The sequence below is a fragment of the Camelus bactrianus genome, chromosome 12, assembly GCF_048773025.1.
Source record: "Camelus bactrianus isolate YW-2024 breed Bactrian camel chromosome 12, ASM4877302v1, whole genome shotgun sequence".
NCBI lineage: Eukaryota > Metazoa > Chordata > Mammalia > Artiodactyla > Camelidae > Camelus > Camelus bactrianus.
The window spans coordinates 31,856,735-31,869,187 of NC_133550.1; the positions used below are offsets into that span (position 1 = coordinate 31,856,735).

Genomic DNA, 12,453 nt, shown 5'->3' on the forward strand with positions numbered 1-12,453 from the left:
AGATATGCATAAATTTGGTATTATAAAGAAGAAAATATTTTTTCTTTAGAAATGATGAAATACAGATACCAAGCTAAGTAAGTTAATGTTTTGGGAAACAAAGTAGTGGGCATCCGGGAGTGTGAGTTTGTGACAGGAGAGAGAAGGATTTGGGAGGCAGACAGGGTCAGAACTGTATAGCTTTATAGTAAAAATATTACTAGGCACATAAATGTACCACACACTGGGGCTGGGGACTTCCTGTGGATAATCTCATTTAGCTTTCACAGTAAAGGAGAGGTATTATTGTAGTGTGTTTATAGATGGAGAAGCTGAGAGGTTATGTAGCTTGCCTGTGGTAACACAGCTGATGAGTGGCAGGACCAGAATTTGAATTTAGGTCTGACTCCAAAACCTGCACTCTCACTCTGTGCTGTACTTTTTGATGTACTGGTGTCCAGAAATGGCAGCAGAGGCTAAGGAAGTAGGAGCTTTCAAAGCTTGTTCTTGTCATCACAGAACACCCCCACTTATCAGCCTAAAAGCTTTGTAGTATGTTAAAGGTGGGAGCCCACTCCTTTTTGTATCCGGGAGTAGCTTCCTTTGTTTAATTGGTTTTTATCTGTAATTGTTTCAATCAGTGTATTTTAACAGCCCTTAAAAACAGTCAAATTGAGGTTTACATGACAGGGACAGAGAAGAAATATGTATGTAGCTTTAAGTGTACAGGAGCAGAGGGCCCCTGAATGGTTTCTGGGTTGTTGCCCTTGGTTTACATGTGGGATCTACAGCCTTTCTTCACACTGGCATCGAAGGCGTTCAGATTGGTACAGGAGAGTATTCAGGGCTAGGCTCATTCCTTAGGTATAGAGGTTAAGTGTGTGACCTTAGATGCATCAGACCTTAGTTCCAGTCTTGACTTGGCCACTTGCTATGTGACCTTGGGAAAGTCACTTGATTGCCTGAGTTTCCTTATCAGTTAAACAGGTTATAATATTAACCACCTCACAGGTTGTGAGGAATGATAGAGCTAACACCTGTAAAGTGTAACATGAGTCCTGGCAGAGTGCTCACTGTTGACATAACCACCTTCTCAGTCTCAGAATAATAGTCATAGATGGCACTGTACTCTGGAGCTGTGAGTTGGGGTAAATAGATGCTTGGTCCTGTGATCTTCGCTTTCTTGAAGGAGCAGTCTGTACTTGCATTCTTCACTTCCTCACTGCATAGCTGATTCTTGCTCCCCAATCTGGGCTCCATCCTGCCCTGGCAGTGCTGCTGCTTCCTGTCTAGTTCACGGCCTCTCTCCACCCTCTCCATCCTGGGAGTACCTGATTCTGTTAGCAGTGCCTCCCTGTGAAACTGTCTTCCTTTGGTTCCCATGACAGTATCTCTCCTGGGTCTCTTGCCCATCCTTTTTTTTTTTTTTCCTCTTTTTTTTAAATTGATGTATAGTCAGTTTTTGATGTTGTCTCAATTTTTGGTGTATCTAGTGTATAACGTAATGTTTCAGTCATACATATACATATATTCGTTTTCACATTCTATTTCTTATAGGTTACTACAAGATATTGAATATAGTTCCCTGTGCTATACAGAAGAAACTTGTCTTTTGTTTTCTCCCCGCAGTGGGGAGGTAATTAGGTTTATTTAGTTTTTTGATGGAGGTGCTGGGGATTGAACCCAGGACCTTGTGCATGCTAAGCATGTGCTCCACCACTTGAGCTATACCCTCCCCCCTATTTTTTTTTAATTGAAGTATAGTCAGTTACAATGTGTCACTTTCTGTGTACAGCACAATGTCCCCGTCATGCATATACATACATGCATTTGTTTTCATAATCTTTTCCATTAAAGGTTATTACAAGATACTGAACATAGTTCCCTGTTCTGTACAGCAGAAGGTTTTTTTAAAATCTATTTTTATATATAGTGGCTAACATTTGTAAATTTCAAACTCCCAAATTTATCCCTTCTCACCCATTTCCCCCAGTAACCATAAGATTATTTACTATGTCTGCAAGTCTGTTTTGTAGATGAGTTCTTTTTTTTTTATATTCCACATATGAATGATATCATGTGGTATGTTTCTTTCTCTTTCTGACTTTATCTGCTTTATGTATAGTAGTTAGTATCTGCTCTCCTCATCATTCTTGATTGTTTCCCTTTCCTGACACCCTTTCGCTGACCTGCCCCTTAAATCTTGGTGTTCTACGAAATTCCACGCCCAAACCTCCCTTCCCTCAGTCTTCAGATGCTCTGTGGCTGTCTGGAACCACAAGGCAGAGGTTAAACTCCTCAGCAAGTCACACAAAGCGCTTCATGCGGAGTATCAGCTTATTCGTCTAGCCTTGTGTTTGGCTGTTCCAGGATGTGCCAGGCCCTTCTTCACATCCCGAGACTGCTCTGCCGTTCCTGCTGCTGGGAATCCCCGTGACCCCTTGCCCCTGCAAATGGCCTTCCTGGCTTTTAAGACTGGCCTTAGGTCTGAGGTGTCTGACACCTTTCCTTTCTTCCTTCTCTCACCACGGCCAAAGCCCCCTTCACCCATGTTACAGACTCCATGTACTCTTGTTGGTCAGATTACGGTAGGGGCAGCGTGTTGGATTCTCTTGCCCCTCTGTGCGCTGTGAGCTCTGAGAGCAGACTCACCCTGTCTCCAGTGCCCACACCTTGCCTGGCCCCCTTCAGTGTTCGATAAACAGGTTAAATGAAGGACTGCATTCGGGCCTCCTCAACCAGAACGTCAGTGTATCCCCACTGTGCACTTTATTGCCACTCCCAGATCTGTCTCCCTCCTCAGGGCCTTAGCTAAGGGCACCACCATCATCTCATTCAGCCTAGAGCCCAGTCATCTGGCTCCTTCTTCCTCATTCACTATAACCTGTCGTCATTGCCTCAGCGACACCTGGCAGAGCTCTGCTACCTTCTCCACTTCCTGGCTCAGGCTGACCCTTTTTTCTCTCACTCGACTTCAGATGGTCTCCTCACTCTCATGTCATCCTCCTTCTCCCTTCAGAGTTTGCTTTCACCATAGTCACTCATGATTTTTCTTCTGCTCACATCTGATCTTGGCATTCTTATGCCCAAGTTCGTTGGGGCTTCCTCAGTGCCTCCAGAATCACGTCAGAGTCTGAGCAGGTGTCCCCTCATGGCCTGCGCCAAACCCAGTTCTCCAGCCTCTATCCTTGCACTCCTCCCTGCTTCCCTGTGCACCTCCTCTCAGGGCATCTGATCCAGTGCGATCCCTGACCCCAGCTCTGGGGTAGCGCTGTGATGAATGAGACTCTCAACCGCTTGGCTTTGGGCAGCATTTCTGGCCAAACGTTTGGTACAGATCAAAGCAATGGCTGCATTGTGCCTTTCACTCTAATGAATTTCTCCTGCCCGCCTCCTAGCCTCTCCATTCTTGTCCAGAGGCCTTCGGGTGGTTTCAGGTGACAGTTGCAGTTAATAAGTGCTCTGTGCCACCATGTGATAAACACTCCTTTGCCCAAAGCTCGGTTTTCTGTCCTGGTTTGTTACCTATTGGTGTTTCTCTCTCAGTGCCAGCCTTGGGAAGTTCTGTTTAACATAGGACATTCTGTCAGTAAACTCTTCATCAGAATCCTCTTTTAAGGATTTTTTTAAGGCCTCTTTTACGAGGCCTCCAATAGTGTAGATAGTAACCAAAGAGCTATTCTAGAGTGTCAAAGGAATCTTACTCACGGAACTCCATTTAGAATCTGTTTAGGCCACCACTTTTGCTGGACTGTCGCTAGAAAGGTATGGGAGGTACGCCGATATTGACAGGCTCTGCGAGGGCACTGAGTAGTACTGGACAGTTTTGGACTTTGGATTGGAATAGTATAATGTTAAGAACTTGGGCTTTAGATTTCCGATCTGGCATATCTGAGATGAGTCTCTGCCCTGCCAGTTATTAGTTATGTAATTACAGGAAAGTATTATCCTTTCTGAACCTTTTTCTCCTCATTTGTAAAATGAGGGTAGTAGTCCCTACCTGCCCTATAGGACCCCATAGGTGCCTTGTAAAGTTCAAATGTGATAATATATAAAAAGTTCTTAAACCTAGAAAAGGTTCAATAAATGTTAGCAGCTATCTTTATTATTGTCTTACTAATATTTACTCTTCACACAAGTTCCAGTTTTGCAAGTCTTGTTGCAGAGATAATTAGGCGGGCTTACCTCACAGGGTGTGGATTAATTATATGGTGTTGGTAAAGCATTTCATAAAACCTTTGTGTACAATAGATTATGAGCAAGACTAAGGTTGGTCTCGTTCAAAAGACTTCATGTCATGTGCTCTGTAAGGGGAGGTTCGTTTCTTTTCAGGGCAAGTGACTGGCCACTTTGTACACGTATGGTTTGTGCTCAGTGGAATCATGCTGGTAGAGTAGAATCTTGCCGCCTGAAATCACACACATCCGAAATACACAGCATTTCCAGAAGGTATTTCTAGGAGAGACCAGGCAGAGTCCACTGTACACGGGAATTTTGGAAAGCAGTTGTGTGTGTCATGTGCTGTCCCTTCTTCCCGAGCCTCGATGGAGTTGTGTGCCTGGCACGAGTCCCTGTGCTGGTCTGGGCACAGTCTTCTGCAGGCAGCTCCCCAGCAGGATTCTCGTGTCCATGGTGGGCACTTGCCAATAAGCTCCAGAAAAGAGAAGAATTCAAGTAGCCTGTGGCCCTTGCTTGTTACAAAACCACAGAGGGTGGTTATCATATCTGTTGACTGGTCTCGAAAGGATACAGATATGGAAGAGTAATATTTTAGACTTAACTAAAATAGAGAAAAGAATGATATAGAAGAGTAGAAACTGTTCTTGAATCTGAAGGATTGTAGCTTAATGGAGAGCCTCCTGAGGGAGGTGTGGCAGAGGACAGGTGTTTTGAGACATTTACTGTCTAAAGCAGAATCAGCACTCTACAGCCCTTGGACTGGTCCCCTTTTTTTTTTTTTTTTTTGTAAATAAAGTTTTATTGGAACGAAGCCACACTCATTCTTTCACACATTGTTTGTGGCTGCTCTTGTGTTGTGACAGGGACCAATTTTCCCATATGCCAAAACTAATCTAGCCTTTTACAAGAAAAGTTTGTCAACTCTAGCCTAAAGCAGTGGCCTTCTCAAGTCTTTTAGCAGGACTTGGGATCCTAGAGAATAGTGTTTAAGAGTGTGGATTCTAGACTCAGGCAGACCTGGATTCACATTCCAGCCCTGCTGCTAACTAGTTGTGTGACCTTGGGCAGGTGGCCTAACATCTCTGTGCCTCCATTTCTTCCTCTGTAAAATTGAGTTAATAATTATAACCTGCCTTACGGGGTTGTCAGAATTAAACAACATAATGCCTGGAATGCACTTAGTGTGGCATCTGGCATGAATTAAGTACTCTGTAAGCGTTAACTGCTATTGTTAGGATGATTCTGTGGGTCTGTGAATCATAGTCTACATGGTGCTGCCTGGGGAGGAAGATGCTAAGGTAACTTGAACAAATGCGTCTTAAACACAGTACTACGAACTCATAGAAGGGGAGTAAGGGCTTTTCTGATACAGCAGAGTAGCAGCTCAGTGAATGGGCCAAGACCCGTGCTCCGTGCACTCTGATCTTCAAAACAACGCTGCTGAAGATGATCAACAGGCTGTTTTCTGGCTGATTGCTTCATCCATGTCCACTCTTTGTATTTTATTGCCTCCCATTTGTGATGTTGCCTTATAGGGTGAGGAAGTATTTTTCCTCTCACACCATGATTCCAGGTATTGTTTTAAGCTAGAAATTTAGATGAATCTTCTAACTTTGTTCCTTCATTCATCAAACATCTGTGGAATGCCTGTGCTGTGCTAGGAATAGTTGCACATTCCTGCCTAGATCCAGGTCATAGTGCTTCTGGATTTGTTTTCCTTCCTTTTGACAATGTGGCTGCCTGCTCTGCTTAGTTTCCAAAGTAGTGGCACCCCAGTAGGATGTCAAAGCTGGGACTTTTCATTACGATTGCCTCACTTTATTCTGGGAGACAAGAGAGAATACCGCGTTTCAGGGACTATTGATGGCTGTTCTTTGGGGCAGTTGAAAGAAGTCAGGAAATAGGTTGACCAGTTATTTGCAAAGAGGGCCCCCAAAACAGGGTTAGGCTCTGATGGGTCTTGCGAAGGAGGCCTGTGAAAAACAAAACAAGCTCCTGCAGAGCTCAGGCCTTACCCCTAAGGAACAGCAAACCCAGGAGAATTAGAAGGCAAGTGGAGGCCAAGGCCAGCCAATGCCCTCCCCTCACCTGCTCCAGGTCAGATCTGGTGGCTCCGCCCCTCTCTTAGGTATACACCCTGAATCTAAAGAGAAGCCTTAACTGAGCTTTAGAAGCGTAAGACGTGTTTTCTAGGCATTGATGGTGGGAGGATAGTGGCAGACAGCTGCTATGTAGCTAGAGATTAGAAGGATAAATAAGAGAAGAAGAAAATGGATAGTATTGGCCAGAGCAGAACAGCACAGAAGGGGCCATCTCAGGCAATGTAGTAGTGCTTCTGTGTTACCATCCATCATTACTAACCTAGTGCTTTAAGTTTGGTAGAATCTGATGTGTCATAATTCTGCTTAAATTCCCACTGCCCTTAGAATAAAGTCTAAAACGGGGCCATAGAGTCCTTTGTGTCCTCGCTCTGCCTACGTTGCCAGCCTTGTCTCACTTCCACACCCTGCACCCTTTGTTCCAGCTACACCCTACTTTATAGCTCTTTAGACATTCTAGGTACCTTTAGTACATGCTCATCCCTCTTTCGGGAAAACTCATCCCTGTGGCTAACTCCTAGTCTTTCTCCAGAGGTCTGCTTAAAACATCTCTTCTTTGGAGACCATCTGGGTCCTCCTGTCAGAGCCTCCTAATGTACCCAGTATTTCCTTTGTGGTTCTCACTGTTTTTGATGTCTGCTGCCCTAATAAACCCCATGAGGACAGGGACCACATCTTTGTTGGATGTTGGCACATTTTAATTGCTCACTACATTTGTTTACCAACTGAATGACCAGAAGGAGCCCCAGTTTATAAATGGTGGGGAAGAAAAAGCAAGCTTTAACCTTTTAATATGTTTTGGTCTTGTTTTCCAAATAATTCCTGAACAAAGTATTTTATTATTTTACGGATACACACATACTATGTTTAAGTGATTCTCAGAGGTGGCGTTTTTTTCAGTGGCTGTGTATGCACTGGACAAATCTAACTTGTTTCTCTCTTCTCCCTACAGAACGAAATGTGTCTGGCTACTCAACAGCTTTCTAAGCAACTGCTGGCGTATGAAAAACAGGTAACTCGATAAACACGTGGAGTCTGAAGCTGTGCTCAGGACTCTCTTACGTTGAGTTCTTAGAAAGGAATTCTCCAGAGACATCCTAAAGGACCTTCCTTCCTTTTTTTTTTTTCATAGTCCATTTCCATTTTTCCTTTTCTCTTGCCTTTTCCTTTCCACTGATAAGTTCTAACTGATGATTATCCCAAAGTCTTTATGATGCATTCCATTTAGCCTACAGAAGTAGTCACCTGCCCTTGAGGATTCATAGCCTTCGAGGGATTACAAGTGAATCCACACTAACAATTCCAGGGAATAAACTGAAAGATACCATCATATCTAGGCAAAAGGGTGATGACCAGTGAAGGAACAGCCGGGGAGGGGCGGCTGAGTGCACCGCTGGGGCACAGCTCTGGTTCTCTGCAGTCAGACGCTCTGACGTGACGTGCTCTTGGGAGAAGAGAGGAAGTCGATGTGGAGGGTGGCAGAGGGCAGTGTATTGTGGGGCGATGCTGTAGTGCTGAATTCCCTCTCATCCAGTTAACACCTGAATTCTTTGGTCTTAGAATTTTGCTCTTGGCAAAGGCGATGAAGAAGTAATTTCTACACTGCACTATTTTTCCAAAGTGGTGGATGAGGTAAGATAGCAACGTGGCAAAATTTTGTAATTTTTTTTTTTAACTTTCTTTCATTTTATCTTGGCCCACTTTCTATTTTTCAATATCTACTTAAATATCTGAGAAGGTATCTCAACTTTATCTTCCAAGGGTTATTTCATAAAAGAGGTTGTATGCTATTACGTTTGTTTCTGGTTTGAGGGGGAAGACTTTGCTATACGTAAACAATAGACCAAAAGAAAGATTTCTAGGAATTCAGTTTCCTAAAGTGGGAGAATTCGTTTCTCAGGACTGCTGTTTAAAATTACAAGTAGGTGGTCTAAAACAATGGACATTTATTCTCTCACAGTTCTGGAGGCCAGAAGTATGAAATCAAGTTGTTGGCAGGGCAACGTTCCTTCCAGAGGGTCTGGGGGAGACTCCTTCCTCGCCTCTTCCAGCTCCTGTGGCTCCGGGTACTCCCTGGCTGTGGCAGCATCACTCTGGTCTCTGCCCCTGACTTTACACAGCCTTCTTTCCACAGTCAACCCCCAGGTTTTTTCTCCTCTGTCTATGTCTTTTCTTCTTAGATGGACACTTGTCAGTGGGTTTAGGGCCCACCTGGGTAACCCAGGATGATCTTGTTTTGAGACCCTTTACTATATCTGCTAAGACCCTTTTCCCAAATATTCATGTGTTTGGGGTGGACATATCTTTGTGGGGAGCATGATTCAACCCAGGACAGAGAGATTCATACAGCCATTCTTGTAGCTGTATTGTACAGGACATTTGGAATATTTGTGAAAAGCAGGTATTGTAATAGGAAAAGTGCATAAATCCTAACTGTAAAAAAACAAAAGCACTCAAATGCTATTGGTCCTGGGCAGAACCCTCTGCCAAATTAAGTAGGTATAAACTATGTCATCTTTTGGGGAGTTTGTAGTACTTACAATAGAAAATCATCATAAAGAGTAAGCAAAAAAGACAGTTGACAGTTCATCCAGCTTATAAAATGAGAAATTAACATTCATGTAAAATTGTACCAGTTGCATGTTCATTCATTCATCAAATAAGTTTATCAAGTCGTTATTCATTGAACAAACATTTACTGACCACCTGCTATTTTGTAGATGCAATTCTAGGCACTGGGGATATAACAGAACAAGCTATCCAGTTCTTAGCTTTGTCCTCTCTCCCACTGCTCTGGCTCTTTGAAGTGTGTGTTAATACGGATGCATATCTATTCCAGAAGAGGAAGAAGATGAATGGAAAATGGAATTAGGAGCAAAAAGTAATTTTTTTTTGAAGATGAGAAGAATTTTTCTTAACAGTGAATGAATAACACAGGAGGAGAAGCAGTAGACTACACCCACTGAGGTTATGTGTTTTCTTGAGTAGAAAAGATTTGCTAAGAAAGTGTGGTTAATTATCAAAACTCTAAACCAGGATTTCTTCTTTAAGATATTTACTCACAACTACATTTTCATGGGCAGGAATAATGATTCTTTTACTGGGGAGTGAATCATTCCCAAAGGATTCCCAAGGATGGAAGCCTTAAAATGTGGTTTTATAAGTAGTTTGATGGCCTCCCCAAAGCTTAGCTTGGTAAGGAGTTTCACAGAAGCCTCCTGATGCAGAGACCTAGGCCAGTGAAAGCAGTTAAGTCAGGTGGGAAGAGGAGAGTAGCTTTTGAGGTTGTTTCCTTTACCAGGGGTTGAAAAATTTTCAAGACAAGTAATTTGACCCAGAAATTAAAGAAAAATCCAACTAAAAGTAGGCATTTTTCTTACTTATATTTAATAGAATGTCTTGGAACCAGATCTTCGACATCATAGGCATACAGAGATCTCTACCCTTGGTGATTTTCCCCAAAGTAATTTCTAGATCACTTCCTTGAAGTGCGCATGAGACAGGAAGTCTTTGTCATTACGTATTCTGTTTGCCCAGTGTGTGTCAGGCCCTCTGCTCTGAGTGTTTTTCATTCATGCTACTGTTTTATCCTCATAGTAGCCACGCAAGGAAGATGCTGTTACCCCATTTTCTTTTTTGACGATACTGAAGGTCCAGGCGGTGGTCTGTGCTCTTCTGTGCTCCCCTCAGCAAGGCTGCTGTGTGGGGAAGCGCTAATCCCATGCCTCTCAAAAGCCTCAAGGCAAAACGTTGGTGATACAAACTCCTTGATCTTTAAGAAGTTGTTAGGAAGAAAATGAGTAGCTAGGAAATTTGTCATTCCTGAAGTGTATAACCATTGGAAAGAAAGCCACTTAACCTGAGTTTTGAGTTTTTTAATCTGTAAATATCAGTAGTAGGACAGCCCACTTAACTGGGCAGTTAGAGAGTAAATTTAATAATTACATGAGAGCATCGAGCACAGAGCCAGTCCATTCAACTCAATTAACTGCTCTTAAAAAACAATAGTACATTTTTATTGAAGTTATTCAGAAGAAGTGGTTAAGACATTCTATCCTGATGGCATTTACTGTGTTCAACTCTTCCCCGCAGAATAAACTGCCATGTTTGGGCTTGATGGAAAGATAAGGAGAACGCTGACTGCTTGGCCAATAGCTCCCTTGCCTGGCAAATGGCTGACCTCAGGCCTGTCTTTAAGGTCATCAGAGCAGCTTCTGTAGGCACAACCCTTAAGGACCAGATCTGTTGCTGGGAGATCTGTGTGCAGAAGGGAGATTCAGACATGTGACTACTGTCCCTGCAGAAAGAAACTTTGCCAGATGTTTAGTCCAAAAAAATGACTGCTAGGTAATTTCCCCTTAGACAGCCAACAGGGATCCTAGAGCATCCTCCTGGCAGTCTGGGCCTTCCACTGGGTTCATTGCTAACTACCACGCTTTCCACCGGGTTCATTGCTAACTACCATTATTTACTGTACCCCAGATGGTGTGGTGGACAGAGCATGGATTTTAGATCCCAACAGCCCAGGCCTAAAATCCCAGCTGTGCCACTTGTTTGCTCACTGGATTTGGAGATTTATTTATACATCTGTAAAATGAGGATAATAAATAATACCTAACTCGCAGAATGGGTGGGAACTAAATGGTATAAAGCACGTAAAGCTGGCACACACAAAGTGCTCAAAGGTGGTTGTGCTGATGGTGGTTATTTTTATTTTTCCAAGTTCATTTGCAAAGACAGGATTTAGTAAGGCCTTGAGGTACAAGGGAAGAAAGAGTCCAGAGCTATTAAAATTATCTAGTGAGGAGGAACACATTTGAACACAGTCGTCTTATTCTTAGAAAGGTCTGAAATCTGGCTGAGTTGTTTCCGTGGGGAGCAGTCTCTCTCCAGGGTAATTCCCAGGCCCATAGTGCCTGCCGTCATGGAGTTCGGAGGTTCCCAGCAGGCCTGTCTTTCAGGTCTGACCTCAGCCCCCTCTGAGAGTGAGAGAGCTCACGGCAGCCTGGTGAAGTGCTGACCTGCGCTGCAAGCACAACAAAGCTTTCTCCCTTTCCAGGCGGATGTGGCTCAGATTGAGAACACAGCCAGAGTTTGCACAGTAAACTAACAGTAACCACCGGCTCGGAGACTCCTTTGGCAAACCTCGCTGATGCCCCGGTCAGCTAGAACCTTGCATTTAGTTTTTAATACATTTTAGCCTATATCATTTGCCATTTTATGAAGGGTTTTTATTTACTAAGGAATCTGAGCTCTTTAACCACGTGGAAGTGTTCAGTGTGATCCCTTGGTTGAAGTAAGACAGTGTCAGTAATAGTGGGTATAATTTTCTTCAATAGATTTCTCTTTCTTTCAGCTTAATGTTCTCCATACAGGGCTGGCTAAACAGTTGGCAGACACAATGGTTCTACCTATTATACAATTTCGAGAAAAGGATCTCACAGGTAAAGTAACCAAGTTCAGTGCCGTATACTTTCAGAATATTAATTCATTTAATAATAATTTTTACTGCAATTATTTCTTTAAGTGTATGGACCATTGAGAAATGCCCTCTTTTCTTGAGAAATTCAATTCAGCTTTTATTAAATCCTCACTATATTCTTGGCTCACTTTAAAGGAAGTCATAGGCCAATGAGAAAACAGACTTGGAAACAGATGATTATAAATCATGTGTTGGGTGCAGCAGGACAGAGACTTAACAGGAATAGCAACAGCACACTGCAAGACGTGATTACACTTTTGAGGGTGGTGTGCCAGGGTAGGCTTCCTGGAGGAGATGATCCCTGAGCTGGGTTTTGAGAGCGAAATAAACGTTTACCAAGCAGACAAAGATGGTAAGGCTTATATTTCAGGTTAGGGGGCATTTGTAAAGGCACGCTGTTCTTAGGGAGCCATGAATACTTTGGAATGTGAAGTGGAGGCTTGGAGAAGAAAGAACAGAGTAGGGACCATGTTTTATCTGTGCTAGACTCTGGGGGTGCAGCTGTGAACAAGATATATGGGGTCCCTGTTCTGGTGGAGCTCACATTTAGTGAGTGGGGGGGTATTTTCAATTAATTTTGATTCTTCAACTAAAATAAGACTTTAGAATAATTTTATATCATTAGAAATCAAGGTAATCAAAAATAAATATAAAAAAGAACAAATAATTTTGAAAAAACTTACTTGATGTTACAAAAGGAAGTGCAGATATCTA

The 12,453-nt window shown here is 43.0% G+C and overlaps 1 protein-coding gene across 3 annotated transcripts in view; it reads left to right on the forward strand.

Annotated features, from left to right (window-relative positions):
* The window catches only part of APPL2 (adaptor protein, phosphotyrosine interacting with PH domain and leucine zipper 2), a 50,401-nt gene that overhangs the window by 10,824 nt on the left and 27,124 nt on the right, over nt 1-12,453 (forward strand). For all 3 annotated transcript variants that reach the window (XM_010970461.3, XM_010970462.3, XM_010970460.3), the window contains exons 3-5: nt 7,210-7,269; nt 7,818-7,889; nt 11,614-11,701. In XM_010970461.3, the coding sequence (XP_010968763.1) occupies nt 7,210-7,269; nt 7,818-7,889; nt 11,614-11,701 (220 nt within the window). The remainder of the gene's footprint in view (nt 1-7,209; nt 7,270-7,817; nt 7,890-11,613; nt 11,702-12,453) is intronic.